General features: G+C 45.0%; 1 protein-coding gene, 1 long non-coding RNA gene and 1 other non-coding gene across 3 annotated transcripts; all 3 read left to right on the forward strand.

Annotated features, from left to right (window-relative positions):
- The first annotated feature begins 4,838 nt into the window (after window positions 1-4,838).
- LOC133897635 (uncharacterized) lies at window positions 4,839-5,601 on the forward strand. The gene is made up of 2 exons (XR_009905947.1): window positions 4,839-4,951; window positions 5,088-5,601. It is a non-coding gene; the product is annotated as an uncharacterized LOC133897635 (long non-coding RNA).
- A 17,407-nt stretch (window positions 5,602-23,008) lies between these two features.
- LOC133897561 (large ribosomal subunit protein uL22-like) lies at window positions 23,009-25,403 on the forward strand. The gene is made up of 7 exons (XM_062338330.1): window positions 23,009-23,116; window positions 23,212-23,248; window positions 23,341-23,381; window positions 24,504-24,734; window positions 24,829-24,931; window positions 25,022-25,089; window positions 25,185-25,403. The coding sequence occupies exons 1-7, from the start codon at window positions 23,114-23,116 to the stop codon at window positions 25,215-25,217; spliced, it is 516 nt and encodes a 171-aa protein (XP_062194314.1). The 5' UTR covers window positions 23,009-23,113; the 3' UTR covers window positions 25,218-25,403.
- Window positions 24,148-24,293, forward strand: LOC133898029 (small nucleolar RNA snoR74). The gene has a single exon (XR_009906048.1). It is a non-coding gene; the product is annotated as a small nucleolar RNA snoR74 (small nucleolar RNA).
- Window positions 25,404-27,149: the final 1,746 nt, after the last annotated feature.

Raw genomic sequence — 27,149 nt, forward strand, 5'->3', positions numbered from 1 at the left:
TATTTTCCCTACAATCTCCCCCTTTTTGTGATTGATGACAACACAACCAAAGCAAATGGAAAATAACAAATGATACCAAATGTAAAGATCATAAATGAGCACAAAGTCTTACTGTATTGCTTGGATACATGTTCTTACCAATTAGTCCCCCTTTATTATAGCTCCCCCTTTCTCCATTTCCATTATCTCCCTTGATTGACCTATGCAAGAGCTTCTCTTTTATCGATCTAGCCGTCTTATGTTGCTTCTAGCATCTTCTTCTTCTCTCCTTTTGTCAAACTTCGGCATTCCTAGACCATCTTGCTTGTTGCTACAATCTCCCTTGTTACTTGCTTCTTGCTTTGGTCGTCTAGATTCTCTCCCTTTGTCAACAATCTCCAAAAAGGACTATATGCACATGTTGAACTCAAAGAGAAAAACATTAGAGCACATAGGTGGGAGCTTCAAAAATCATGATCCAATTGAAAGTATACCAATTGAATGGATATCACTATAAAAGAATGATATCAATCGTAGGGTATGATACCAATTGTAAGTTATGAAAGCACATGGATCACAATTATGAAACTCATATAATATAGTCTAAACTCCCCTGATATGTGTGCATACATATGATGAGAATAAAACATATGCATAACTCAACAATATGTTAAGATAGGAAGTTTAAGCTATATTATGCATGGAGATAGCTTAAATGAACAAAGATTTGACAATGATACCAATTGAAGCGTTTGAGCATTGCATACCTTCGGGAACATGTTGATTGCTCCATGAGAATACAAAAGATATAACATGCAACACATGTTTGTCTCAAAATCACAATGCATAGGGTAATCTCCCCCTAAATGTGTGCATACAAGTGTTGAATACTTGTGAGATATATGCACTTGTTATTAATAACGATGGAGATTTATCCTATATATTGGATCATGGTGCATAAAAGATATCAATTGTAAAACCTAGTACCATAAAACAAAACTACCACTAATAAACCATGTAGGTTTCTCATGGATAAGAATAAAACACAAGCAACCGACCATATGAAGATCTACACTAGGCACAACAATATTGAAATAAGCACATGCAATCCTAGATGAGGAAAAAAGAGCTACGTAAAACAAAAGGATTTTGCAACTAGCTTCATTACCTCTTTTGACTTTGGATGGGAATTCTGGTATATGATGTTCATGATCTTCATCGAAGCACCCAATCTTGTACACTTGGCTTATTTTCTTGAACTTTTACTTCATCTTGTGAGCCAAGTCTCCAAATCCCCCGAGTCGCTTTGGGTTTCAAGTCTTCTTTGGAACCCAAACTGATTGGGGCCCTTTTATGTTGGTGATGACTTCCTTGGGCACCTAAATGGGTTTGTTCCACCTCCGATCCTTCTTGCCAATCATGTGTGCAACCACCTTGCTATTTTTCTTCTTCTTGAGCTTATAGTGATTGATTTTATCTTGTTCTTGTAGTTGGGCTTGGTGTAAAGGTTGGAGGTCTTGTTGGAGAGGTTCGCCATCTTCTTATTCTCCTTGGTCTCCTTCTTCACTTGCTTGCATTGGAAAGACTTGTGGCCTTCTTCATGACATTTGAAGCATGTCATGGTTGACTCCTCCACAAGCTTCTTCACCATGAAAGCACGGTTATCTTGAGGATGTTGGACATGTTCTTTACTCTTCAATCTCGCCAAGTCCTCCTTGAGCTTCTTCACTTCTTACTTGAGTTCATCATTCTCTTGTGCAATGAGTTCATTAGATTGTTCTACAATAACATTTTTAACGCAAATCTCATTGCAAAGGGGTGAGCTAGATAAAGCATATAAATCATCACAAGAAGTGGAAGCATCTACCTTAGGATTATAATTAAAAAGAGAGGTAGATTGCTTCAAACAGACCTTAGTTTGAGATTCGATGCACTCAAATTTAGTTTTAAGATCTTCATGCTCCTTGTTTAGCAAATTGAATTTGCACAATATTGTTCATAATTAGAAACAAAGGTAGCATGAATATCATTAAATGCATTGAATTTCTTAAGCTCTTTAGATTGTTTATTTAAGGCCCTTTGTTTCTTGTTGATCAAAGAAAGATATTTATCATAGGAGAGAGAATCCTCATCGGATTCATCATCACTTATATCGCTATCCATACATTTAGCCATAAGACACTTATGAGATGACTTGCGCGTTGAGAACTTTTGTGATTACTACCTTGGGGAAGAGCTTCTCTTGGAGGAGTAGATAGTGAGGCTTTCATTGTTTGAGCTTGAATCTTCATTATCACTCACTATTGGGGGAAAATAAACCAGCCTGAGGATAATAGTTGGGATTACAATCCAGGTCCCTCCGGAGCCTTGATCTCCGGACCCTTAGCTAAGGGCTCGACCTCTGAAGCCATCAGGCTCCTTCGCGGCCACCTCTTTGTACCTGTGAAGCCTTCCCTAGGCTTAACCAACTCGAAGGCTCAGCCTCCCAAACCCCAGCCTCCCGAAGCCCGGCCCCCTGAAACCTCTATCTCCCGAAGCCTCGCTCCCTTGAAGCCACGGCCTCCCAAAGCCCCGGCCTTCTGGAGTCTTGCCTCCTGAAGCCTTCACCTCCCGGAGCCGTACCTCCCAAGGCCCCCATCTCCAGCTGCTCGGGCAAGCTTCCCGGAGGCTGCAGGTGAGTCATCAGGCCTCAGGAATGATTTTCCAGAAGGGGAGCATTGGTCATGCTTTGCTTGCAAGGAAGTGACCGACATTAAATGCTTAGGATGGTGGACGCCGCTCTGACAGCCCGGCGTAATGGAGGCTATCCTGACACCCCAGACAGTATGGCACCGGCCACAATTGGCGACCGACTCACCGCCCTCAGGGGGCAGGCACCACGATAGTTACTACGGTGGTAATTTATCTCCCAGATGGGGTAGAAAGTAGTTATCCGGGATAAGGCCCAGTATTATACATTGTGATAAACTTATACGCCAAGCTACACACGGTCCTATAAATAGGAGCCCTAGTTGCCTGGGTGAGAAAAAAGAGCTAGACGACAGAAAGACACAGAGGTGAAAAAACAACAAGTCATGTTGTGATACTCCCCCTAGATCGACCCATTTTTTCTATCATCAATACATTCGTGGTGTTCCTTACTCTTAAACTTCGTCTCCAAACTTGAGTCTCATCCTTAGAAGAAACTCTCATCGTACTTGCTGGGGCAAGATGAACTCTTGCTCCAACAGCGCGCCGTCCGTGGGGACTCAAACACAGAAGTACTAAGAGAGGTAAGAATCCACCAGGAAAACCACCAAAGTGCTAGCCAAAACCGCCATACCCACTGCAAGCATGCAACCATATGCATGGCTGTCTCAGCCATGCACACCGTATGCATGCTCCAACCCCGCTACCATGTGGGACTGCGTTCCTCTGACCTTGGCCAACCAAGAACCCTGGGTCGGTATAGGAACTCCAGACGGTGCGAAAGCCTTCCAGCCTCTGCACGACGAAGACCTCGCTGCCTCAAGAGAGGACACAGCCAAAGCCACAGCAAAGCGGGCTGCCTTCCAGTGGTTCTAGGCGGTCCAACCCAGGAGTGTTCTCACCTGTGCTTGGTCGCCAAGTATCCCCTTCGACAACACATAGTATACCCTGAGCGAGCCAACATCTTCGGAAAGTCTGTCCACCCAGCGTCCTCCTTGGGCCCCTCAGGCGAAAGAGGGTTCCAAGGTGACGCAGGGCTCTGGGGTGTGCAGACCCCGCCAGTGCCTCCGATGCCGCCCTCGCAACACCAACCGTGTGTAGGGAACGCCAAGCCCACCTCGTCCGGGGAGGCATAGTCAGAACCACTACGGCTCCAAAAGCCGGTTCACCAAGCAGCCTCGACGGTCTCCCAAAGGGGAAGGAAACCATGGGGAAGCCACAGGCTCCAGGACACACCACCTTCGGCAGTGACCCCAATGACGACTCCAAGCTCTGGTGCCCCCGGAGGCACATGAGTGCATCCTGCACAAACCAGGGTGCAGCCACAACACCAACGACTACCGCACCCTCTTGACCTTCCAAGAGGAATACCTCAGAAGGCAAGCAGGATACATGGCCATAGAAGGAGCTGACGAAGGATGACGTAGGGTTCGGAGGCTTGGGGAAAACTCCTGGGCAAATCCCCGGCCCCTCAACCCTACACCGTCACTACCAACCCTACTACCAATGGTACTATATCCAGCAACGAGAACTGAGTCGGTGACATACCGTCACCAGGCTCCGGATGGATTACCTCCGGAGCCGGGCAACAGCTAAGGGCCGAGGCGGTCGAGGACTGCCTCTCCCGACTAGCCTTCGACTATGGCTCCAACATGCCATCGCCTGGCTCCGAACGGATTACCTCTGGAGCTGAGCAACGGCTAAGGGCTGAGGGGGTCAAGCACCACCTCTCCCGGCTTAGCCACAGACTTCAAGGCCTCGAAGCCTCACAATAGAGGCCTTATTCCTACAAAGGTATGCCCACTGTTAACTATCAGTAGTTTACCTAGTGATCCGTCTTTCATACAGCAAGATTAGAGTATGTTGGAGGCCTCTAACCTTACTGCTAGAAGTCTTTTACAATAGATAGCTACTAGGTAGAAGCAGTAGAGCTCAAGTTACATCCTCATTTAGCATGAATAGTTATATAACCTAGCTATGTTTTATACTACAATCAGCTTCTTATTACCAACAGTAGACTGCAAAACTTAGCTAGTATAACCATGCAAAATCCCTACACTCCCGCAGACGCATCGTGCCTAGGTCACCTGGGGGCGGGTCTACCCAGGTTTCCTGGAAGGCATTGTGCGGCCTCGGAAGTGTAGTTGCCACATATCAAGGGATTTCTGATGAGGTCATCCCTAGCATCGACAATAATATTATTAAGAATAAGGATGCAACTAATATTGTTGGTCCAGTTACACGAAAGCGGGCTAAACAATTAGAGAAGGAAATTCATTCCCAGGTGAATGCTAACCTTATTGTAATCAATGACAATATTTCAAATCATTCGATGCTTCCAAGTTGTTGTTTGAACATTCTTAGGAACGATGGCATATGCGCAAGAGCATGAGATGATGATGGTTTTTGTCCTCCAACAGTGTGGTGATCAGCTGGTTTGATGAGAGCATATTAAAGTACAGATCATAGAGGAATAATGATAGGTGAAAGCTATCCCTAAATATCAATTACTATTTCTATATACAATTATTATACCACACCCTACATGCTAATTGCAGGAAGTAGATGTTTGGACGTACTAGAGAGAATAAAGGGAAGAAGAACCATTGAGCATGGACCTTAATTACTTTGTGATGACATCAGCAACAAGACTAGCGGCCAGCCCTTTACTTCTCACGTCCACAAGCAAGCAAGGAAGCACAAGAGCCATCCAAAATAAGAGAAGTTAGAGGAAAACTATTCAGCTTCCATGTAATTATTTTATTGTGTGAACTGAACACAACCATTATCTCTATATGTATCCACGCACTAGAGGGGAGGGGGGACTTTTTGGCTGCCATTTTCAGAACACTCATCTTTGAGATAATATACGTGAGTCTTGAGAGGCTTACAAACTTGTTCTTTCGATTCCTGAGGGAGTTGTAGAACGCCGAACTGCAGTTCACCCAGTTCGTGCCTTCACGTCTATACGGCGTGATTGCGTGGTCTGGTTTTGTCGGTACGTGGAAGGGCGATTGTCTCGGTTGTTCGTCGCGTGTGCAAGATCTCGCGGTGCGCAGCCTCGTCGTCAGGTCACGCAACGATATTTATCAAGTTAGTGTGAGGATCCTTCGAGAAGATCGGGCCACAAAAGTCGCTCTCGTGTAATCTGTACACGTGCGCGCATCATCTGGTATCATAGCCTACGTTTGCTCGGTAGGATCGATCTTGTTTTTGGTAGGATAGATTTTTTTTTCAGTACCTACAGTCCACCAAAAAGCCATAAAAAAATCATACCTATAGCCTTTTCTTTGCGGCTGATCTGTAGTTTGCATTTTCGAGTTTTGAATCCTTTGAGTCTTGTCTAGTTGCTGATTTTCCTTGGTACACACTCTTTGCTCAATTTTTTTTTTCCTCTCCTTCTCTTGTTTTTGATCTGAAGTTTAGCCTTCTTTTCTTTATATCTTCTCTCTGAAATACACACAAAAAAATCCCCACCCATCCCTCCCTTGATTTCTTTCACCTTTGCATAACAAACTTCTCAAGACTTCATTTTGTTGTTCTGCGCCACTCTATCTTTTGAAGTTATGTGCTGTTTTTCCAAGTGGTATTGAGGAAAAAGGAGCAGCAATTCTGTTCAAAAAAAAAATAGAGAGACAAAAAAAAAAGATCCTGAAAAAAAAAAAGAGAAGCAATTCAGTAAAGAAAAATATAGAAGAAACAAATGAGCTTTGGCAAGAGTAAGAAGTTTGAGCTGCAGTTCTGTTGGTGAAAGTTGTGTCTTTCTATTCATTTTGTTCACCCTTCTGCATCCCTGTCCATTTCTTTTCTCTTCCTTCTTAATCAGCAACTTAGACTTGTGCTTTGTTGGATTATTATTCGATTTTGCATCCCTACATTCAGCTTGCAGTCCACTAAATTTCACCCCACCAAGCCACACTCAAAGCATCAGCGAGCTGTACACCGTCGTCTCTGGGACAATCGTTCTTCCATTACTACTTGCTGCCACGGTTCTCACTTTCTCAGGGAGACAAAGAATTTGTTTGTAAGTGGTGAGGGAGTGTTCCACATATAATTTTTTTTTCCTACACTAACATGGGAGACCAAGGTGGGTCTGTTTCTGCTGCAGAGTTTCAGGAAATGCGCGAACAAATGCGCCAATTGACACAACAGCTACAAGCACTGCAAAATAATCTGCGCCATGCACCACATATGGAGGATGAAAATGATGACGGAGAACATGTAGAGGACGATGATCCTGCTGCTTTGGAGGCTGAGGCTGCACGTCTTCGGGCTGAGGCCGCACGTCGTGCCGCTGCAGGAGGCGGTGGCCGTGGACGTGGTGCTGGTGGTGGTCGTGGTGCTGGGTTCGGTCGTGCACGTCGTGTTCCTATTATTGGGGCTGCAGCTTTTGATGGTGATGCTGATTTTGGATATCAAGAGGACCATCACGCAGGCCACCATGGTCACCGTGGTGGTTACGATGATCGTGGAGGTGGTCACTTTGGTGCTTTTGGTGACCATCAATTTGGTGGTAATTATGGATATCGTGATAGGCATCGCGGTGACCCAGACCGCCGCCGAGATGAAGATGGTTTGGGTAAAGTTAAAGTATCCATACCTGCATTTAACGGAAAAGAAAATGCTGATTCTTATTATGAGTGGGAGACAAAGGTGGAACAAATATTTGATTTGTATGAGTACCCTGCTGAGAAGAAGGCAAAGCTGGCAGCACTTGAATTCAAAGGTTATGCCATCACGTGGTGGAATCAAGTCCGTGTAGAATACCATCGTGTGGGACATGATCGTATCACTTGGGAAGACATGAAGAGGGAAATGAGACGTCGTTTTGTTCCTGCATATTATTCTCGTGACTTACATTTACGACTGAAACGTCTTGTGCAAGGTGATCGCAGCGTTGATGAGTATTTTCAAGAAATGGAAATGTGCCTCCTTCGCACAGGTATCACTGAGGATGAGGAATCCATGATGGCTCGTTTTTTGGTTGGCCTAAATAAGCCAATTGCTAACAAAGTGGACATGACCAGCTATACCAATCTCACGGAGTTGGTACATTTTGCAAAAAGGGCAAAACGCCAACTTGCTGAATCTTATAAGACTCGTGTTTTTCCAGCTGCTAACAATACTACCCCTTGGCGTCATCCACAACAGCAAGGTTCAGGTTCAAACACACCTTCCTCGCGAACACCTTTCACACCTCGTGCCGCTTCTACACCAACAAAACGGAATGAGGTAAAAGAAAAAAATGTTGGCTCCAATCAGATCTCCTCTACTGCTCCAGCTAAGAAGACAAGTAAAATTGAATGTTTTAAGTGTGGTGGTCATGGGCATAAGCAAGCAGAATGCCCCAATCGACGTGTTATTTTAGCACTTGCAGATGGTTCTTATGATTCACAAAGTGAGGAGGAGGATGGCAACCATGACACAGATCCACAGGATGGCAATTTGGAAACTTTTGAATACGAAGCAGAGGATGGTGAATGTGAATTGGGACTGAATTGTTTAGCACTAAAGCATGTTCATCTTATTAGTGAGAAAGACATGACACAAACCATTGGTCCTAGCTCTATGGAGGAAATTACTTGTGCTGATTTTGATGATCTGCTTGCTGATTTTGATGATTTGGACACTCATATTTCTCCACGAGAAGATATCCACAGTGAGCCTGCTACTGATCCTTCCAAGAGTACTTTTATCACCTTATTGGCTGCTCCCTGTCACAATTTTAGTAGCCAACAGGGCACTACTCTAGATGCTGCACCATATCAAGTAGTCCCTGAAGTCATTTGTGCTCCAGAATCTGGCCCTGAACTGCCATTATTTCCATTGGCAGATGATAAGTCAAACGCCTCAGAGCCCAATTATCAATCGCTGCAACCTAAATATTTATCATCTAATTTTGGTTCACTACATCATTCTTTGGTGGTACGTCGTGTTCTTTCAACACAATTCGTTGCAGCTGAACAAGGGCAGCACCATAACTTGTTTCAATCACGGTGCAAAGTCAAAGGACAGGTTTGCCGGTTCATAATTGATGGTGGGAGCTGTAACAATATTGTTAGTGCCATGCTTGTTGAAAAGCTTGGTTTACAAACACGCCGGCACCCACATCCGTACCATATGCAATGGTTGAATAATTCTGGAACCGTGAAGGTATCCTCCATGGTCAGGTTATCATTCTCTATTGGTGACTATCATGATGAGGTGGATTGTGACATTGTCCCAATGCAAGCATGCCACTTACTTTTGGGTCGTCCATGGCAATTTGATGTCGATTCTGTGCACTTTGGTCGCTCAAACAAGTACTCGTTTATTCACAAAGAGAAGAAGGTGGCCCTTGTCCCATTAACTCCTGAAGATATACACGCTTCTGATGTTGCTCGCATGAAAAGAGAGGAGAGTGAGAAAAGAAAAATGAGTGAGCCACACAATAATAGTAAGGGAGAGAATCCTACACCATCCCATTCCATAAAGCCCACTGAAAATAAAAGAGGGCCACAACATACTGAGTGTTTATTGGTGAGCAAGAGTGATTTGCGAGAAGTGAGAAACACAAAAGCCCCATTTTTTGTGCTGCTGCACAAGGATGTTTTGGTTTCCACTAACAGCTCACCTTCCACATTGCCAAGTGTTGTTCTTGATTTATTGCAGGACTTTGAGGATGTGTTTCCGGATGAGGTACCAGCTGGCCTTCCTCCAATACGTGGAATTGAGCACCAAATTGATTTGGTACCTGGTGCTTCCCTTCCAAATCGCCCAGCATACCGTACAAACCCCGATGAAACAAAAGAAATTCAGCGACATGTAAAAGAACTTTTGGACAAAGGGTACGTTCGAGAATCTCTATCTCCTTGTGCTGTTCCAGTACTTTTGGTCCCTAAGAAAGATGGTTCTTGGCGCATGTGTGTTGACTGTTGGGCTATCAATGCTATAACTATTAGATATCGTCACCCTATTCCTCGACTTGATGATATGTTAGATGAATTATGTGGCTCAGTTATTTTCACCAAAATTGATCTACGTAGCGGCTACCATCAAATTCGCATGAAAATTGGTGATGAATGGAAGACAGCTTTTAAGACAAAATTTGGTTTATATGAATGGCTTGTGATGCCCTTTGGGTTAACAAATGCTCCTTCTACTTTTATGCGTTTAATGAATCATGTTTTGAGGGCGTTTATTGGCAAGTTTGTAGTTGTATATTTTGATGATATCTTGATCTATAGCAAATCTTTTGATGAGCATATCAATCATATCCGCCAAGTACTTGCTGTTTTGAGAGCTGAAAGGTTGTACGGGAATATTGATAAGTGCACTTTTTGCACAGATCGTGTTGTTTTTCTTGGTTTTGTTGTGACTGCGCAGGGCATCCAAGTTGATGAAGAGAAGATCAAAGCGATAAAGGACTGGCCTACACCCAAAAATGTGAGCCAAGTTCGAAGTTTCCATGGGCTTGCAGGTTTTTATCGCAGATTTGTCAAAGATTTTAGCACAATAGCTGCACCATTGAACAATTTGACAAAGAAGGACGTTCCATTCAAGTGGGGAGCTGAACAGGACCGAGCCTTCGAAGAGCTCAAAAGAAAACTTTGTGAAGCACCACTGCTACAACTACCAAATTTTGGTAAGACATTTGAAGTTGAGTGTGATGCAAGTGGTATTGGCATTGGGGGTGTGCTAATTCAAGAGGGTAAACCCATTGCTTACTTTTCTGAAAAATTAAATGGTCCACATCTGAACTACTCTGTCTATGACAAAGAGCTTTATGCCTTAGTTCGAGTTTTAGAAACATGGCAGCATTACTTATTTCCTAAGGAGTTTGTCATACACTCTGATCATGAAGCTTTAAAATATCTCAAAAGTCAAGGTAAGCTGAACCGCAGGCATGCAAAATGGATTGAGTTCATTGAAACATTTCCATATGTTGTAAAGCATAAGAAAGGTAAAGATAATATTGTTGCAGATGCTTTGTCGAGAAGATGTGCATTGGTTACTCAACTTGATGCAAAGGTTCTTGGTTTGGAATCAATTAAAACACTTTATTCTACTGACTCAGATTTTAAAGAAGCTTTCTCTAAGTGTGTAGCTGGAAAAGGTTGGGAAAAATTCTATGTGCACGATGGATTGTTATTTCGAACTAACAAGCTATGCATCCCAGCTTGCTCTGTTCGACATGTTCTTTTGCAGGAGGCACATGCTGGTGGCTTGGCTGGCCATTTTGGTGTGAAGAAGACCCTATACATGCTTGCTGACCACTTCTTTTGGCCACATATGAGACGTGATGTCCAGCGACATGTTGAGCGTTGCATAACATGCTTGAAAGCTAAGTCCCGCCTTAATCCACATGGTTTATACATTCCATTACCAATTCCAAAAGTACCTTGGGAAGATATATCCATGGATTTTATTTTGGGGTTACCACGGTCTCAGAGGGGGAGCGATTCCATTTTTGTTGTTGTTGATCGTTTCTCTAAGATGGCACATTTTATTCCATGTCATAAGAACGATGATGCTTCACATGTTGCTGATTTATTTTTCAGAGAAATAGTTCGTTTACATGGAGTGCCCAAGACTATTGTTTCAGATCGGGATGCCAAATTTCTTAGCTACTTTTGGAAGACATTGTGGGGTAAACTTGGCACCAAATTGTTATTTTCTACCACTTGTCACCCGCAAACAGATGGCCAAACTGAGGTTGTCAACCGTACTCTATCAACAATGTTGCGGGCTGTGCTAAAAAAGAATTTGAAGATGTGGGAACAATGTCTTCCACATGTCGAGTTTGCTTATAACAGGGCAGTACATTCAACAACAAATTTTTGTCCTTTTGAAATTGTTTATGGTTTTAAGCCACATACACCCATGGATCTTTTGCCCTTACCATTGCAGGAACAAGTTAATTTAGACGCTATCACGAGAACAGAATTGATTAAAAGATTACATGAGGACACACGGAGGAATATTGAGAAGAAATCTACTCAGTATGCCAAGCAAGCAAATAAGGGTAAGAAAAAAGTTCTTTTCCAACCAGGTGATCTAGTGTGGCTACATTTGCGCAAGGATCGTTTTCCTCAGCAGCGCAAGAGTAAGTTATCACCTCGAGGAGATGGTCCATTCAAGGTTCTTGCAAAGATAAATGATAATGCTTACAAACTAGAGCTCCCTTCTGAATATTCCAATGTGAGTGCAACATTCAATGTCAAAGACTTGCTTCCATTTGTCGGTGAGTCTGAGTCGAGGACGACTCCTTCTCAAGAGGGGGAGGCTGATGAGGTCATCCCTAGCATCGACAATAATATTATTAAGAATAAGGATGCAACTAATATTGTTGGTCCAGTTACACGAAAGCGGGCTAAACAATTAGAGAAGGAAATTCATTCCCAGGTGAATGCTAACCTTATTGTAATCAATGACAATATTTCAAATCATTCGATGCTTCCAAGTTGTTGTTTGAACATTCTTAGGAACGATGGCATATGCGCAAGAGCATGAGATGATGATGGTTTTTGTCCTCCAACAGTGTGGTGATCAGCTGGTTTGATGAGAGCATATTAAAGTACAGATCATAGAGGAATAATGATAGGTGAAAGCTATCCCTAAATATCAATTACTATTTCTATATACAATTATTATACCACACCCTACATGCTAATTGCAGGAAGTAGATGTTTGGACGTACTAGAGAGAATAAAGGGAAGAAGAACCATTGAGCATGGACCTTAATTACTTTGTGATGACATCAGCAACAAGACTAGCGGCCAGCCCTTTACTTCTCACGTCCACAAGCAAGCAAGGAAGCACAAGAGCCATCCAAAATAAGAGAAGTTAGAGGAAAACTATTCAGCTTCCATGTAATTATTTTATTGTGTGAACTGAACACAACCATTATCTCTATATGTATCCACGCACTAGAGGGGAGGGGGGACTTTTTGGCTGCCATTTTCAGAACACTCATCTTTGAGATAATATACGTGAGTCTTGAGAGGCTTACAAACTTGTTCTTTCGATTCCTGAGGGAGTTGTAGAACGCCGAACTGCAGTTCACCCAGTTCGTGCCTTCACGTCTATACGGCGTGATTGCGTGGTCTGGTTTTGTCGGTACGTGGAAGGGCGATTGTCTCGGTTGTTCGTCGCGTGTGCAAGATCTCGCGGTGCGCAGCCTCGTCGTCAGGTCACGCAACGATATTTATCAAGTTAGTGTGAGGATCCTTCGAGAAGATCGGGCCACAAAAGTCGCTCTCGTGTAATCTGTACATGTGCGCGCATCAATTTCCTTGATAGACCATGTTGCAGCGCCACCCGTGGGACATCTTTGGGTGGCGTGACAAGCCCACGTACCCCGGACGTAGCATGCCTAGGTCACCTGGAAGGCAAGATTACCTAGATTTCCTGGAAGGCATTGCGTAGTCTCGATAGACAGTGAGGCCCACACCACGGGCGCCGCTTATGCCTAGGTCACCTGGAAGGCAGATTATGCCCAGGGTGCCCTAGAAGGCATTTGCATAGCCTCGGGTGTCGAAGCCATGCCCTAGGGGATGTCCTCATTGGCAGAGATGCGATGCTCTGACGAATGCTGTCGCAAGGAATCCTTGTTGCACGACATGCCTACACACTGCAGGCGTAGCATGCCTAGGTCACCTGGAAGGCAAGACTGCCTAGGTTTCCTGGAAGGTATTGTGTAGCCTCGATAGTGTGAAGATGTCGGTTATCTAGGGACTTCCTTGGTACTGTAGTTGTGGCACCCCGAGGGATTTCTTCGGAGATGTGACAGGGCCACGCACCAGTAAGCATTGCTTGCCTAAACCCAAGGTCACCTGAAAAGTTTTCCCGGAGGGTAGACTTTGCCCTGGTAGGCAGTGGAGCCCATACACCTCGGGCGTAACATGCCTAGGTCACATGGAAGGCAAGACTACCTGGGTTTCCTAGAAGGTATTATGTAGCCCCAATTGTGTGTGGACACCGCATATCAAGGGACGGCCTTGATATGAGGATGCGGTGCTCTGAGAAATTCTGTCGCAAGGAATCCTCGTTGCACGGCATGCTTATATACCGCGTGCGCAGCATGCCTAGGTCATCGCTAAGGCATCAAGCCTAGGTTTCCTGGAAGGTATTGCACGGCTACGTTCGTATAAATGCCACGCACCAGGGCACATCCTTGGTGGACAGTGTTGCGGTGCACCCTAGGCGTTTCCTCGATAGCACAACAAGCCTACACACCGCGAGTGTAGCATATGCCTAGGTCACCTCGAAGGCAAGACTGCCTAGGTTTCCTGAAAGGTATTACGTAGCTCTGATAGTGTCTAGGGCCTTTAGCATTAATACAACCAAGGAGTCTTACAAAACCTCCAGCAAAAATGGAGAGTCTTACAAAACCTCTGGTAAAAATGGAGAGTCTTACAAAACCTTCGACAAAAAATGGAGAGTCTTACAAAACCTCTGACAAAAACTGAGAGCTTTACCAAACCTCCGCACAATGGAGTGTTTTACCAAACCTCCAGCAAAAACGAAGAGCTTTACCAAACCTCCACACAATGGAGTATTTTACAAAACCCCCGGCAAAAACGGAGAGTGTACCAAATCTCCGCACAATGGAGTCTTTTACAAAACCCTCGGCAAAAACAGAGAGCTTTACCAAATCTCCGCACAACGGATAGCTTTACTAAATCTCCGCACAACGGAGTGTTTTACAAAACCTCCGGCAAAAATGGAGAGCTTTACCCAACCTCCGCACAATGGAGTGTTTTACAAAACCTCCAGCAAAAATAGAGAGTTACCAAACCTCTGTCAAAACGGAGAGACTTCAAAAACCCCTGCAAATGGAGATGTTTTCCAAAAACTCTGCCAACGGAAAGGTTCTGAAAGGACCTGATGGGAAGAGTACCCCGGCATCTTGAAGGAAAATACCTCCGTGCCGAAGGGGTACGAAACCCGCTGGCCTCCAAAGGGCACAACAAACAAATCAAAGGGGTATAAAAATCCCCTCCCTACAGGGAAAGGTATGACCCACGTGATTCAAACACGTATGATAAAAGGTAAAATAATTACCCTACCATCTCTGTTAAATAAGCATTTCATACATCATTTTGTGAAAATTATAGTGACATTTAATAAAAGCCCACGCTGCGTGGCACGAGAAATAGCGCAGAACCCTCGACTATCCATTGCAGAGGCAGTAAATTCATTGCAGCGGCTAAGGGGCGAGGGGGTCGCGAACCACCTCTCCTGCCTAGCCTTCGGCTTCGCCTTTGACACACCATCGCTAGGCTCCGGGTAGAGTACCTCCGGAGCCAGGCAGCGGCTAAGGGCCAAGGGAGTCACGGACCACCTCTCTTGCCTAGCCTTAGCTTCACCTCCAATATGTCGTTGCCAGGCTCCGGGTAGAGTACGTCCAGAGCCAGGCAGCAGCTAAGGGCCGAGGGGGTCGTGGACCACCTCTCCAACCTACCCTTTGACTTTGCCTCCGACACGCCATCGCCAGGCTCCAGACGTAGTACCTCCGGAGCCGGGCAGTGGCTAAGGGCCGAGGGGGTCACGGACCACCTCTCCCGCCTAGCCTTTGGCTTCGTCTCCGACATGCCATTGCCAGGCTCCGGACAGAGTACCTTCGGAGCCAGGCAGCGGCTAAGGGCCGTGGGGGTCACGGACCACCTCTCCCACCTAGCCTTCAGCTTCGCCTCTGACACGCCGTTGCCAGGCTCCGGACAGAGTACCTCCAGAGCCGGGCAGCGGCTGAAGGCCGAGGGGTCGCAGAGCACCTCTCCTGCCTAGCCTTCAGCTTCGTCTCTGACACGCCGTCACCAGGCTTCGGACGGAGTACCTTCGTAGCCGAGCAGCAGTTGAGGGCCAAGGGGGTCATGGACCACCTCTCCCACCTAGCCTTCGGCTTCACCTCCGACACGTCGTCGCTAGTCTCCGAACAGAGTACCTCTGGAGCCAGGCAGCGGCTAAGTGCTGAGGGGTTCTCGGACCACCTCTCTCACATAGCCTTCGGCTTCACCTCTGATATGCCATCGTCAGGCTCCGAACGGAGTACCTCTGGAGCCGGGCAGCAGCCAAGGGCTGAGGGGGTCGCGGACCACCTCTCCCGCCTAGCCTTCGGCTTCGCCTTCGACACGTCGTCGCTAGGCTCCAAACGGAGTACCTCCGAAGCCGGGCAGCAGCTAAGGGCCAAGGAGGTCGCGGACCACCTCTCCCATCTAGCCTTCGGTTTCGCCTCCAGCAACATTGTCATCATGCTTTAAACAGATCACCTCCAAAGTTGGGCAGTGGCTGAGGACCCGACGGGTCGAGGACCACCTCCGGAGCTTGTCTCCAAAGGTTCTAAATGGACTTCGCTGGGTCAGAATTCTGGAACAAATTTGGAAGAAGGCCCTAGCACTGCCGAGCCCAAGGAGTACGGAATAACTGGGAATGACAAGGTCGCCACTGCTTCACCCGACCCTCCTTAGTTACCCTACGTATCTACCACCACCAGATTCCTGAGGCCACCTCTCCCCCAGAAGGAATGAAACCGGTGATGAACTATGCGAAGGCTCGGTACCTCGGTCATCCGAAAAACTAGCCATCACCTACGAAGGGGATGAAGAAGTGCGGCTCGAAGGCACAAAGGCACACACACATACGGTCACCCGTTCGAAAGATCTCCTTGCACTCCAATACAAAAAGAGACACGACCGTTCCCGAAGGTCCATATTATATTATTAAACAACTAGTACATCCAGAGGACACATACAAAAGTGACAGTATAGAGATTGGTACGAAGAAGATAGACCCCGATAGAGCAAACCAGGGTGAGAAAGAGTACAAGGTGACTAAGTCAAGCCATGGGCCCATGGCAAGGCCATGGTCGACCGTGAGACATGAATGCCTCACGACTTAACCAAGAGTTCCCTCTAGAAGACCGCCTTCACCTCCTACGAGTCCCGACAGGGGCCACGCATGGGGCGACGTATGCACCTCATATGCGGCCTACCGCTGTGGAAGCCGATACAGTAGCCGGCTCCCGAGCTGTCCTAGGACGAAGAAGAGTCCAAGGAGGTCACCAGAGGGGCCTTCTCTCTCGCCTTCCAGGCCTCCTCCTTCATCGTCAAAGTCGCCACCATCTCAGTAGACGCCTGCTTCTCCTCATCACTCTCCCTCCGTAGGAGATCCCAGTCGATCTCCTCATCATCGTCAGAGATATCGATGATCTCGACGGGCATGGCATCCCAAGCCAAGGGTTGGGCTAGAACGGCAGGTAGCCGCCTCCCCCGCGGAGATGGAAGCAGCGTGGCCATCGGCACCTCCACCGACGACCGAAACGGTACGGCTCCCAAAGAAGCTGTCGAGATCATCAACATCTCCGAAGAGGATAAGGAGGAAGATGATGCCATACTCAAGTGAAGGTTAACTGCTCACTCGTATGGCTATGGAGAATCCAGCTGGGTGACCACAACTTTATACCCGGGCCAAGCAGCCACGTAAACTCGGGAGATGAAGTGGAACCAACACAGCGGTGTCCCCCATTGAATGCATGAGGGGACCGTGGCCATACTCCCGTCGTTCCACCAGAACGTGGCAGTGCTCCACGACGAATGCCTCATTTTCTCGCACGGACGTCCCATCACGTTAATAACCCAGACTCCTTTTGGTGCGTGATAGGGGCATGGGCACAAAACCCTAAACGACCCCCCGCATTGTCCAATCAGAACATGGCAGTGGCACGTCTCATCCTGCCAAGCAAATGCATAGGGTCCCCCAATCCTACACGTAATCTCTACTCTGGCAACCTCAAAAGGTAAGAAGAACCATTACCGAAGGAATCCAGATAGCCTATATTGGCCTCGGCACGAACCCCGGAGTACACCACATCCATCAACGCCCCTCTGGCCTAGGGTCCCAACACCGTGCATGCCAGCTCCAACAAGCTCTGGAGCAGATTGCCACCACCAGTATGCCATCAGCCTTGGGCCTTGCCATCAACACCCATGGTTCCCAATGAAAAAACTTCTTAAGGAAAGGGAATTGCCATTGGGCATCCTTGATAATACCAGGCTGGGGTTGGTTTTCCTCTACATCCTCTCCCCCCTCTGAAACATCGGGGCTCGAGAATGAGGGGTATTGTTGGGGGAAAATAAACCAGCCTAAGGATAATAGCTGAAGATTACTCTCTAGGTCCCCCCGGAGCCTTGATCTCTAGACCATTAGCTAAAGCTTGACCTCCGAAGCCTTCCCTTGGCTTTACCAGCCCAGCCTCCCGAAGGTTTAGCCTCCCCAAGCCCGACCTCCCGAAGCCCAGCCCCCCGAAACCTCGGTCTCCCGAAGCCTCGGTCCCCTGAAGTCTCGACCTCCCGACGCCCCGACTTTTCGGAGTCCTGCCTACCAAAGCCTTCACCTCCCGGAGCCATACCTCCTGAGGCCCACATCTCCAGTTGCATGGGTCGGCTTCCGGGAGGCTACAGGGTGAGTCATCAAGCCTCGGAAAAGAACTACCGGAAGGGGAGATGGTCATGCTTTGCCTGCAAGGAAGTGACCGGCATTAAATGCCTAGGATTGTGGAGGCTATCCTGACACCCCTGACAGTACAATGTCAGGCCGCAATTGGCGACTGGCTAGCCGCCTTTAGGGGGTAGGCACCATGATAGTTACTACGATGGATAGTTATCTCCCAGATAGGGTGGAAGGTAGTTATCCTGGATAAGGCTCAGTAATTCGGTCAGATCCTGATATTTGTACATTGTGATAAACTTGTACACCAAGCTATGCACGACCCTATAAATAAGATCCCTAGTCGCTTAGACGAGAAAAAAGAGCTAGACGGTAGAAAGACAGAGGTGAAAAAACACCAAGTCACGCTGTGATACTCCCCCCAGATCGACCTATTTTTTCTATCATCAATACATCCGTGGTGTTCCTTCCTCTTACACTTCGTCTCCAAGCTTGAGTCTCCTCCTTAGAAGAAACTCTCGTCATACTAGCTGGGGCAAGACGAACTCTTGCTCCAACACTTATCCATCTCCCTCTTGTTCTTGGTCTTTTTCTTCTACTTGTTGATATGATCAATTGTTTTGACCAACTCCTTCATGGAGATTGCATGATCAATCTTGGCATTGATCTTCTTGATGTTCTTCTCCACTTGTGAGATGAGCTTGGCGACTTCGGGATCCATCTCTTCACCGCTTGAGGTTCTTTGCTCATCTTCTTCATAGCTCTCTTCATCTTCATCATCTTCATTTGAGCTTGACTCTTGCTCTTATCTCCTCATCCCTGCCTTCATGTGTTGGTATTGAGCTTGCTTGCTTGTGAGAGCAAGGTTCTTGGTGCTGGATGAGGAAGAAGCTTCCATCTCAATGTTCATTGTCATCTCATGTGCGGTGATCTTGCTGAACACTTGACTTGGAGTCATGTTCTTGATGTTATTATTGTCATAGATGACGGAGACGATCAACTTGTACTTTGGAAAAACATCTTGGAGTATTCTTCTCACTACTTGATCATCTTCAATTAGCGTCAAATCTAACTCATTGATCTCATTAACAAGAATATTCAAATGAGAATACATATCATTAGCACTTTATGGGGTAGTTGCTTGATGCCATTAATCTTAGTAACAAGCACATGATATTTCTCATTGCGTACATTCTTTGTGCTTTCATGTATTTCAATGGGACTAGTCAAAATATCATGTGCATTTGTGAGAGAATAAACATGATTAAATATCTCAACATATATAGATGATAAAGGATACTCTTTGCCAATGCATCTAATTGCCACGTACTGTGATCCATCATTGCCGCCCATGTCCCTGCAAGCGGCTAAGACATGTGAGCACGGGATATGGTTCAGTTTTGGCTTATTGCATGTGCACTTCGCCTCGTGAGACCCAAGTTGACATTGCTGCACAGTGTCCTCTACGCTATACCCTGAAGTATACCTATGACGACACATAACCTCAATGTCATTGTTGGCCATGTCGTAGATCCTCGTCCGATGAAAGCGTGCCTTGTTCCTCCTTCTGGATAAGATTACCTCCACCTTAGGTGCGAACCGCATGCTGCAATTCATAGCAGCATTATCATAGTCTCAAAAGTAATCCGCCGTTCTATAGAATGTGAGCTCAATGATGACACACAATGGGAGGCCTCGTACTCCCTTTAGGACATTGTTAAACGCCTCCGCTATATTCGTTGTCATGATGGTGTACCTAACATGGGATACAAAAATTTTAGAATGCCTATTTGCATAAGACAGGGTTCAATATGTAATTTAAATTCTAAGTGTTAACCTAAAACCATGAGTGTCTTGGATTAGAGCCCAATGCTCTGCCGGCTTCCCCTCTATCCACTGGCTAAACGTAGCACATGAATGGCTAACGATAGTTGTCCCCCAACCATTTGCTTTCACAGACGGTCCTCTTGTTCTTGTTGATCTACCATTATCTTGCGAGTGGTCTCATTTAACTCTCTGCATATCTCATTGAACTTCGACTGCTGGTTCTGCAGATACAAACCTTTGAATCTCTTTATAAGAGACTTGTTGCGGTACCTTGTGTACAGGTTCACTCCCAAGTGACGCATGCACCACCTTCTCTCCACATCAGGCCATGCAATTGCGTAGTTTATGCTATTATGCAGCACGTCTAACGTATGTAGAAAGCTCTTGTTGCGGTCAGAGATGATGCAAACTCGTTCCCTGTTGCCCACGACACGTGTCCTCAACAAAGTGAGGAACCACAACCATCTATCATTGTTCTCACTCTCAACCATTACAAAAGGCGAGAGGAATGATCTGATTATTTGCATCTGTTGCCATCGCTGTCATAAGGGTACCATGGTACTTGCTGCTCAGAAATATGGCATACACATATAGAACTGCCCTGCAATGTCTGAAAGCTTCAATGCATTGTCCAAAGGACCAGAATAACCTAATGAGGTATCGGTTAGTAGTGCTGTATGACCCATCCTCTAGCTTGATTGACTCATTTGCCATCGCCTATTGAGTCCCTGGATTCATCATGGCAATCTTTTGCAGTAGCCTTGGAGCATAGTTGCAAAACTCCTCGAAGCTTCCAAATAGCATCTTCAACGCCTTCTGCTTCGCTGGCCATGCGGTGTAGTAATTGATTAGCATACCCGTCTTAGTCTGAACCTCATCCATAATAGATTTTGGCGACAAATAAATGTTCGTGCAACCAAGGGTGATGAGGAGTTGGGCTATGAACCTCGCATCAACGGCGTGGCTCACATTTCTAATAGCCTCTTCGCTGTATGTATGTGGGGTGTGTCTACTGATCACAAAATAGTTCTCGTATTTAGGCTTATGTGCTCGTACGAAATAAGGACAAATCAGGTGTTTGAAACACCTGACCTCATACTCCGTAGGGTTCGATCGAGCGCATTTGTTGTCCTTTCTTGTTATTACAGCATAGTTGCTAATAAAGTGGATGACCTCCTCCTGTTACAAAATTGTTGCCCGACCTGGATGTCCCTATTCTGGTATCCCTAGTTAGATAATGTGTTATACTCAACGACAACACAATCTAACAAATCAGCACCACGAAAGTACTAGATCGCTGGCACCGAGTCGTCATTGTCAGCATCTTCTTCATCCCCATTACCACTAACTTCATCATCCATACATCCTACATCTACATCCAGAATAGTCCACTCTAGCTTTATCTTTGTCAGAACTGCCCTCTCCGATGTGCCCCCCATCATCTTCATGCATCGCCTGTTGGCCTGATCCTTCCACGATACTCATTGCATCACCATACACCAGTCATGTCACTATATTTACGTATGCCCCCATATCAAAGTTCTTCTCCAATGCCTTATATGAGTACAAAGGCCATGCGTTGTTTATTCTCATCTTGAACAATGTATAGACAATGACCGAGTTATTTGGAACAACCTGTAGCCGCACACCCTCTAGGACAATAGTATGAGATTGCTAGTTTACACGCAAAAAGCTCATAACATGCGATTTCAGGTCATCTAGGTCATTAGCCTCAACCAAACTCTCTATGTGCTGGCAATTCTGAATTGTTACGAGCCTCTCGTGCAAAACTGCGGGACGTTCTACATAATAAATATGGAAAGTCATATCGTATATGGTAAACAAAGGTACATCTAATAAAATTACTACTTATATGTTTGCACGATACACATGCTAAATATGTAAGTAATTAACAATGCTAATTAAATCATCATTATTAAATAAAAATGAAATAATTAACATTTAATATTGAATTAAAAATATTATTTAAATTAACATGGAAGTTACCTTGAGCAAATATTTAATCTCCTTGTAAATTGACACTGCACTGTTAGCCTATTCATATATTTCTTTGCGCTGAGTGAGCTGAGCTAAGGTGTCGAGTTTTTTTTGACTAATCAATTTCGCGCTAATTACTATTATACAATCTACTAACATAAGCAAATAATTACTATTACACAACAACACGCTAATTACTATTATACAAATTCACGCTAAGTATTAATTACATATATAATTTAAATACTTACAGTAAACAAGCACTGGAGCTCCTCTACTTATGCTGATGCTGCTCCTCTTCTTGCTCCTTGCCTCACACTGATGCTGCTCCTCTCGATTCTAGCCTCGTGTTGCTGCTCTTCTCTCTTTGCGCTGCGCTGCTGCTCTCCTCGTTTTCTATCATGTATGGCCACCACACGACACACTGAAAGCTAAAAAAATAGTAGCACGCAAACACACAGCACCAGCGCGATGCGACGTGACGAGCGGCCACGGACGCACAACATCGGGCCATGAGACGGCAGAGACAGAACCACGAGACGACAAAGGCTTTCGGCAGCGACGCGACGGCACGTAGGCCCAACGACTTTCAACAGCTGAGATGCCGAAAATGGCACTGTTCGCCAAAAAAAGTGGGTCGGTTCGTTTTCGGTTTTTGAGATTTCAAAATCTGATTTTTAGATTTTGAGGTGCTGAATACATGTGCTAGATTTATAAATACACCGGTCTGTTGTCTATTTTGGCAAATACGCTAGCATATATTGTCTATTTTTGCATTTTTACCATATTTTACTTTTCTAAGACTTACAAAGCAACAAGATCCGCGTACTGAAAATGTGGTTTTGGTTAGCATTACGCTCCGGTACAAGATTCGCAAATAGAACTAGCTTAGAACTATGGAGCACTTCTTATTTATTTATTTTGAGACGGAACATTTTGGAGCACTTAGCACTTTGTCACTGGCCCCCTTGGTTGGCAGATAAATAATCTCGAACTTGGGCCTGTTGTTAAGGCCGCGTGAGTGAGTTCGGCCCATGACGAGCCCATTAGGGTTTTTTTTGCCCCTAGTTCCCTTGCCTCCTATATAACACGTTCTCTCGTCACGCCGCCGCCCCTCTCTTCTCCATCCCTCGCTCCTGCTGCTGCTGCCGCCGCCGCCCTCCTCCGCCTGGAGGTCTCCTCGCCGGCCGCAGCTATGGTCAGACCTCTCTCTCCCTCTCCCTCCCCGCAATTGTTTCCCATGGTTTGGTTCTGTCTTGACTCGTGCCGTGTGGTTCTTGTTCGTGGTTGCAGGTGAAGTACTCGAGAGATCCCACCAATCCCACCAAGTGTAAGCTTCTCGCTAAAAGAATTTCCATGTCGATGCTGTGTGTGGATCTGCGGGTTTCTGATTCATGTATGTTCCTTTGTGATGCGCTGCAGCCGCCAAGGCCATGGGCCGGGACTTGCGTGTTCACTTCAAGGTGAGCTCCCTCCGATCTAACCAAGAATGCGATTTGATATATATCGCTGGATTTGTTTGCTCGTAGTTGCAATACTGCTTTGCGTGTTCGATTTTAGCGTAGGTATAGCCTGTCGAAGGTCTAGCAGTTCCTCGTTTAGTTTGCCAGCGAAGTATTTGTTTGAACTTCGTTAGTTATCTGTATTCATGCCTTGTTGTTTCCCCTTATTTATAATCCTTGCCCATTTGCACAGTTGGTTGTGAACTTTTGTATGGGCAGAATTTTGTGTGCCATTTATTCAAGTAGATGGTTTCCGAAGCAAGCTTATGAAAATTTGGGTTCACTTGTACTTCACCTGTCACATGTAAGTTTAAACGGTACAGATTATCTGATTAGGCAGTAGGTACCTATAACAAATATAGGATGTTGTTCCATCTGCAAGCAGTTGTATCCTTGTAAACTTCAAGAATATTGGGTTCGCTGTTATTGAGTTTGAGCAAATATAGATGCCAATTGATTCAGTAAATTGTAGTATAGTTTGACCCATATCCTTGTCTCGAATTGTCATATGCATGTACAGTATAGCTTATTTTCCAGTGGGTTAATTGTTTTCAATGTGCTAGTAGTTCTCTGTTTTTCTACATTGTGCTGTCTTTCTCACTGTATAAGTTGAAGTAGCTGTAGAGCTGAAAATTATGCTAGCTCAACTGGTGTTAGGACCTAAAGATCCCAGTTGTCTGTTGCTCTGCAGTTGATTGGTAACTTTCAAGTGATTAGTACCCTAAAGAAAAAAGCAGGATGCTGTGCTCTCTACAAGCAGTATCTCCGTAAACTTAAGGAACAATCATATTCATCATTATTGGGTGAACCATTGGCCATGTCCATGTGTTGGACAATTACATGTCTATCGGTTCAGTAAATGATGTCACATTTTTTTAAAATTAACTACCAGCAAGGCTGTGAGTTGTTTTTTTGTCCATTCATGCTAGATGGACAAGTTCAGTGTCTTGACATTTTTTGTGCTAGGAATTTAATATGATCCCCTATGCAAATGTATTTGAGAGTGCTATTGCTATGCTTCTGTTAACTATCTTTGTTGTGATGCTATCCGTGTTTATTTATGCTACTTTCTCGTATTTGCAGAACACCCGTGAGACAGCTTTTGCTCTCAGGAATTTGCCACTCGTCAAGGCCAAAAGGTACCTTGAGGATGTGATCGCCCACAAGCAGGCCATCCCCTTCCGCAGGTACTGTGGTGGTGTTGGGCGTACTGCTCAGGCTAAGAACCGCCACTCAAATGGACAGGGACGCTGGCCTGTCAAGTCTGCTAGATTCATTCTGGATCTTCTGAAGAATGCAGAGAGCAATGCTGAGGTCTACAATTTTAGTCGTCTCCTGTTAAAGTTGTATGTGTTTCCTCATTTGTTATGTTAATAATACTAATTATTTGAGTTATACTGCACTGCAGGTCAAAGGTCTTGATGTTGACACCCTCTACGTGTCGCACATTCAAGTGAACCAGGCACAGAAGCAGAGGCGCAGGACCTACCGTGCTCATGGACGCATCAACCGTAAGTTTTATCTAATGTTGAAGTTTTGTTATCGTCTTTTGCTATGCCTTGAATGTTTCTCATGTAAACTGTTGCGGCTCTGTTGTGCAGCTTACATGTCCTCCCCGTGCCATATTGAGCTGATCTTGTCGGAGAAGGAGGAGCCGGTGAAGAAAGAGGTTTGCGTTTCTGAACACTGATTGTGCCTGACTATTTCCAAAAGAACACTCTGTTCAACACTGTTACACAATGTGATCAATCATTTATTCTTCAGGTTGAGTCTCAGATCGCAACCAGGAAGGCCTAGAGAAGGAAGCGGTCTGCCTACTTTCTTTACTAGAGCGGATTTGTAGCTTCTGTCATTGGCTGAGTGGAAATTTTTTGGCTGATTATCTGCTGTTTCACTTATCTGAATACTACTAGTTCATACTTTGTCAAACCCTTGATCACAAGAATTCACAATTCTGGAGAAGTGCTTGTGGATTTTCATATTTGTCGGGATGGTGTTGTTTAGCACTTGTGCCGATTTTCATATTAATCGCCAGTTGTAGCTAAGGTGGTGCGGAACCTGTGTCTGATGGGTTGTTTTTGCTGCATCCGAGTGCAAGTTCTGATTAGGTTCGTCTTAGAGGAAATGTGTCAAAATTTCAGAGTACTGACAGAAATACCTACTTGTTTGTTGTGGGTTTTTGCACGGGAAGATAGGATAGGTGCAGGGAGGACGAAAATTTGAAATAGTAACTACTCGTAGGCAGGTTAGACAGGCATAAAAGGTGAGATTACCATGTGATACTTGGGCAATTTCACTGAGTAGGGAGAATGGTCTATACAAGTATAGAAAATACCATGTCGTTGGTGTTCTGGGTAGCCCTTCGCCGAGTATAATGATATGAGGTGACATATCAAAATGATGATTTCTTTTACCGTCTATTGCAATAATAATTGTTAGAATTGCGATTATGACCATATTATTTTCGCAATTTATTCAGAAATGTGAGAATCTGATGAGGCAAACTAAGACCCAAGTCATACAAACAATCAGAATTGCAGCAATCAACAGTCAATTCAAGGACAGCCAATCTCGTGCCACATTTCAGTCAGGATACGATAACCACAACTGGAAGAAATGCGCTGATAGAAAGACTGAACTTTAGTAGGGATGGTTCAACTTATTCAGTAGCAGATTTGCTGCCAAAATCCACATCTATATTGCTCCCCAAACAGATAGAAGACATTAAACTTTGATTAGAGATGGTCCAACTTATCCAGCAGCACATTCTCTGCCAAGATGCACATCTATAAGTATTGCAAGTAAAAAATATTTAGATTAATCAACACTTGGTAGGTTGTAACAAGGATTTTAGCTGAAAGATATATAAAGTCACTTCCATGCCCCTCTTTCTGAGCAAGCGGACCAGGGATTATAGGACCTGCAAACACACATGAAGAGCATTCAATAAAATCTTTCAGAGTCTGATAGATGGATCTTTTTCTGGGGCTCTCAAGACTATTCAACAAAGAAGTTCTATGAGCTGCCTTTTAAAACTTTGACCCCTTCAACTCCCTTCCTTTGGATCTAGAGCTCCAACTGTTCTGTAAAGCTCAAAGTCTTCATTGTGGCTTCTCTTCAAGGACCACCTCAACTCAAGAAACCTACTCAAAAGGAATAACTACATGATTGAAGGAAATGACTACAATTGCATGCTTTGCAGAGGTTTTGAGGAAACCACCTTTCACCTGTTTTTTTATTGTGATTTCAGCACTAAATGTTGGACAGCAATTGGGCTTTCCTGGAATCAGGATTTGAATTTCTTCCACATGATCCAGGAAGCCAGGAGCAGTTTTCAGCAGGAATTCTTCATGGAAGTATTTTCTATCGCTGCTCTGGAAATCTGGAAGCAACGTAATGCCATGATCTTTAATAGGTCATTGGCTAATTTCCTCCGATGAAAAGAATCCTTTAAGGATACTATCTTTGTTCAATCTCATAGGATGAACCCCACTCTTAAATTTCAGGTTTTACACTGGCTGCAGTCTCCTGTATAGTGCTCCCCTCCTCCTCTCACCATCTCTTTTCTCTTATTTGTTCATATTTTCTTTTTGTTTCCTTGTTTGTTTAATAAAAGCTGACAGCGAGGGATTCCCTCACTGTGTGTGTGTGTGTGTGTGTATATATATATATATATATATATATATAATATGTGTGTATGTATGTATGTATGTATGTATGTATGTATGT

Source organism: Phragmites australis, chromosome 17, assembly GCF_958298935.1.
Source record: "Phragmites australis chromosome 17, lpPhrAust1.1, whole genome shotgun sequence".
Classification (NCBI taxonomy): domain Eukaryota; kingdom Viridiplantae; phylum Streptophyta; class Magnoliopsida; order Poales; family Poaceae; genus Phragmites; species Phragmites australis.

What these genes read in the sequence shown, in the direction of transcription:
- LOC133897561 (XM_062338330.1), top strand. An exon ending in TCCCACCAATCCCACCAAGT is followed by an intron (nt 23,249 to 23,340) that starts GTAAGCTTCTCG and finishes GATGCGCTGCAG; the next exon opens with CCGCCAAGGCCATGGGCCGG. An exon ending in TGCTCATGGACGCATCAACC is followed by an intron (nt 24,932 to 25,021) that starts GTAAGTTTTATC and finishes TCTGTTGTGCAG; the next exon opens with CTTACATGTCCTCCCCGTGC.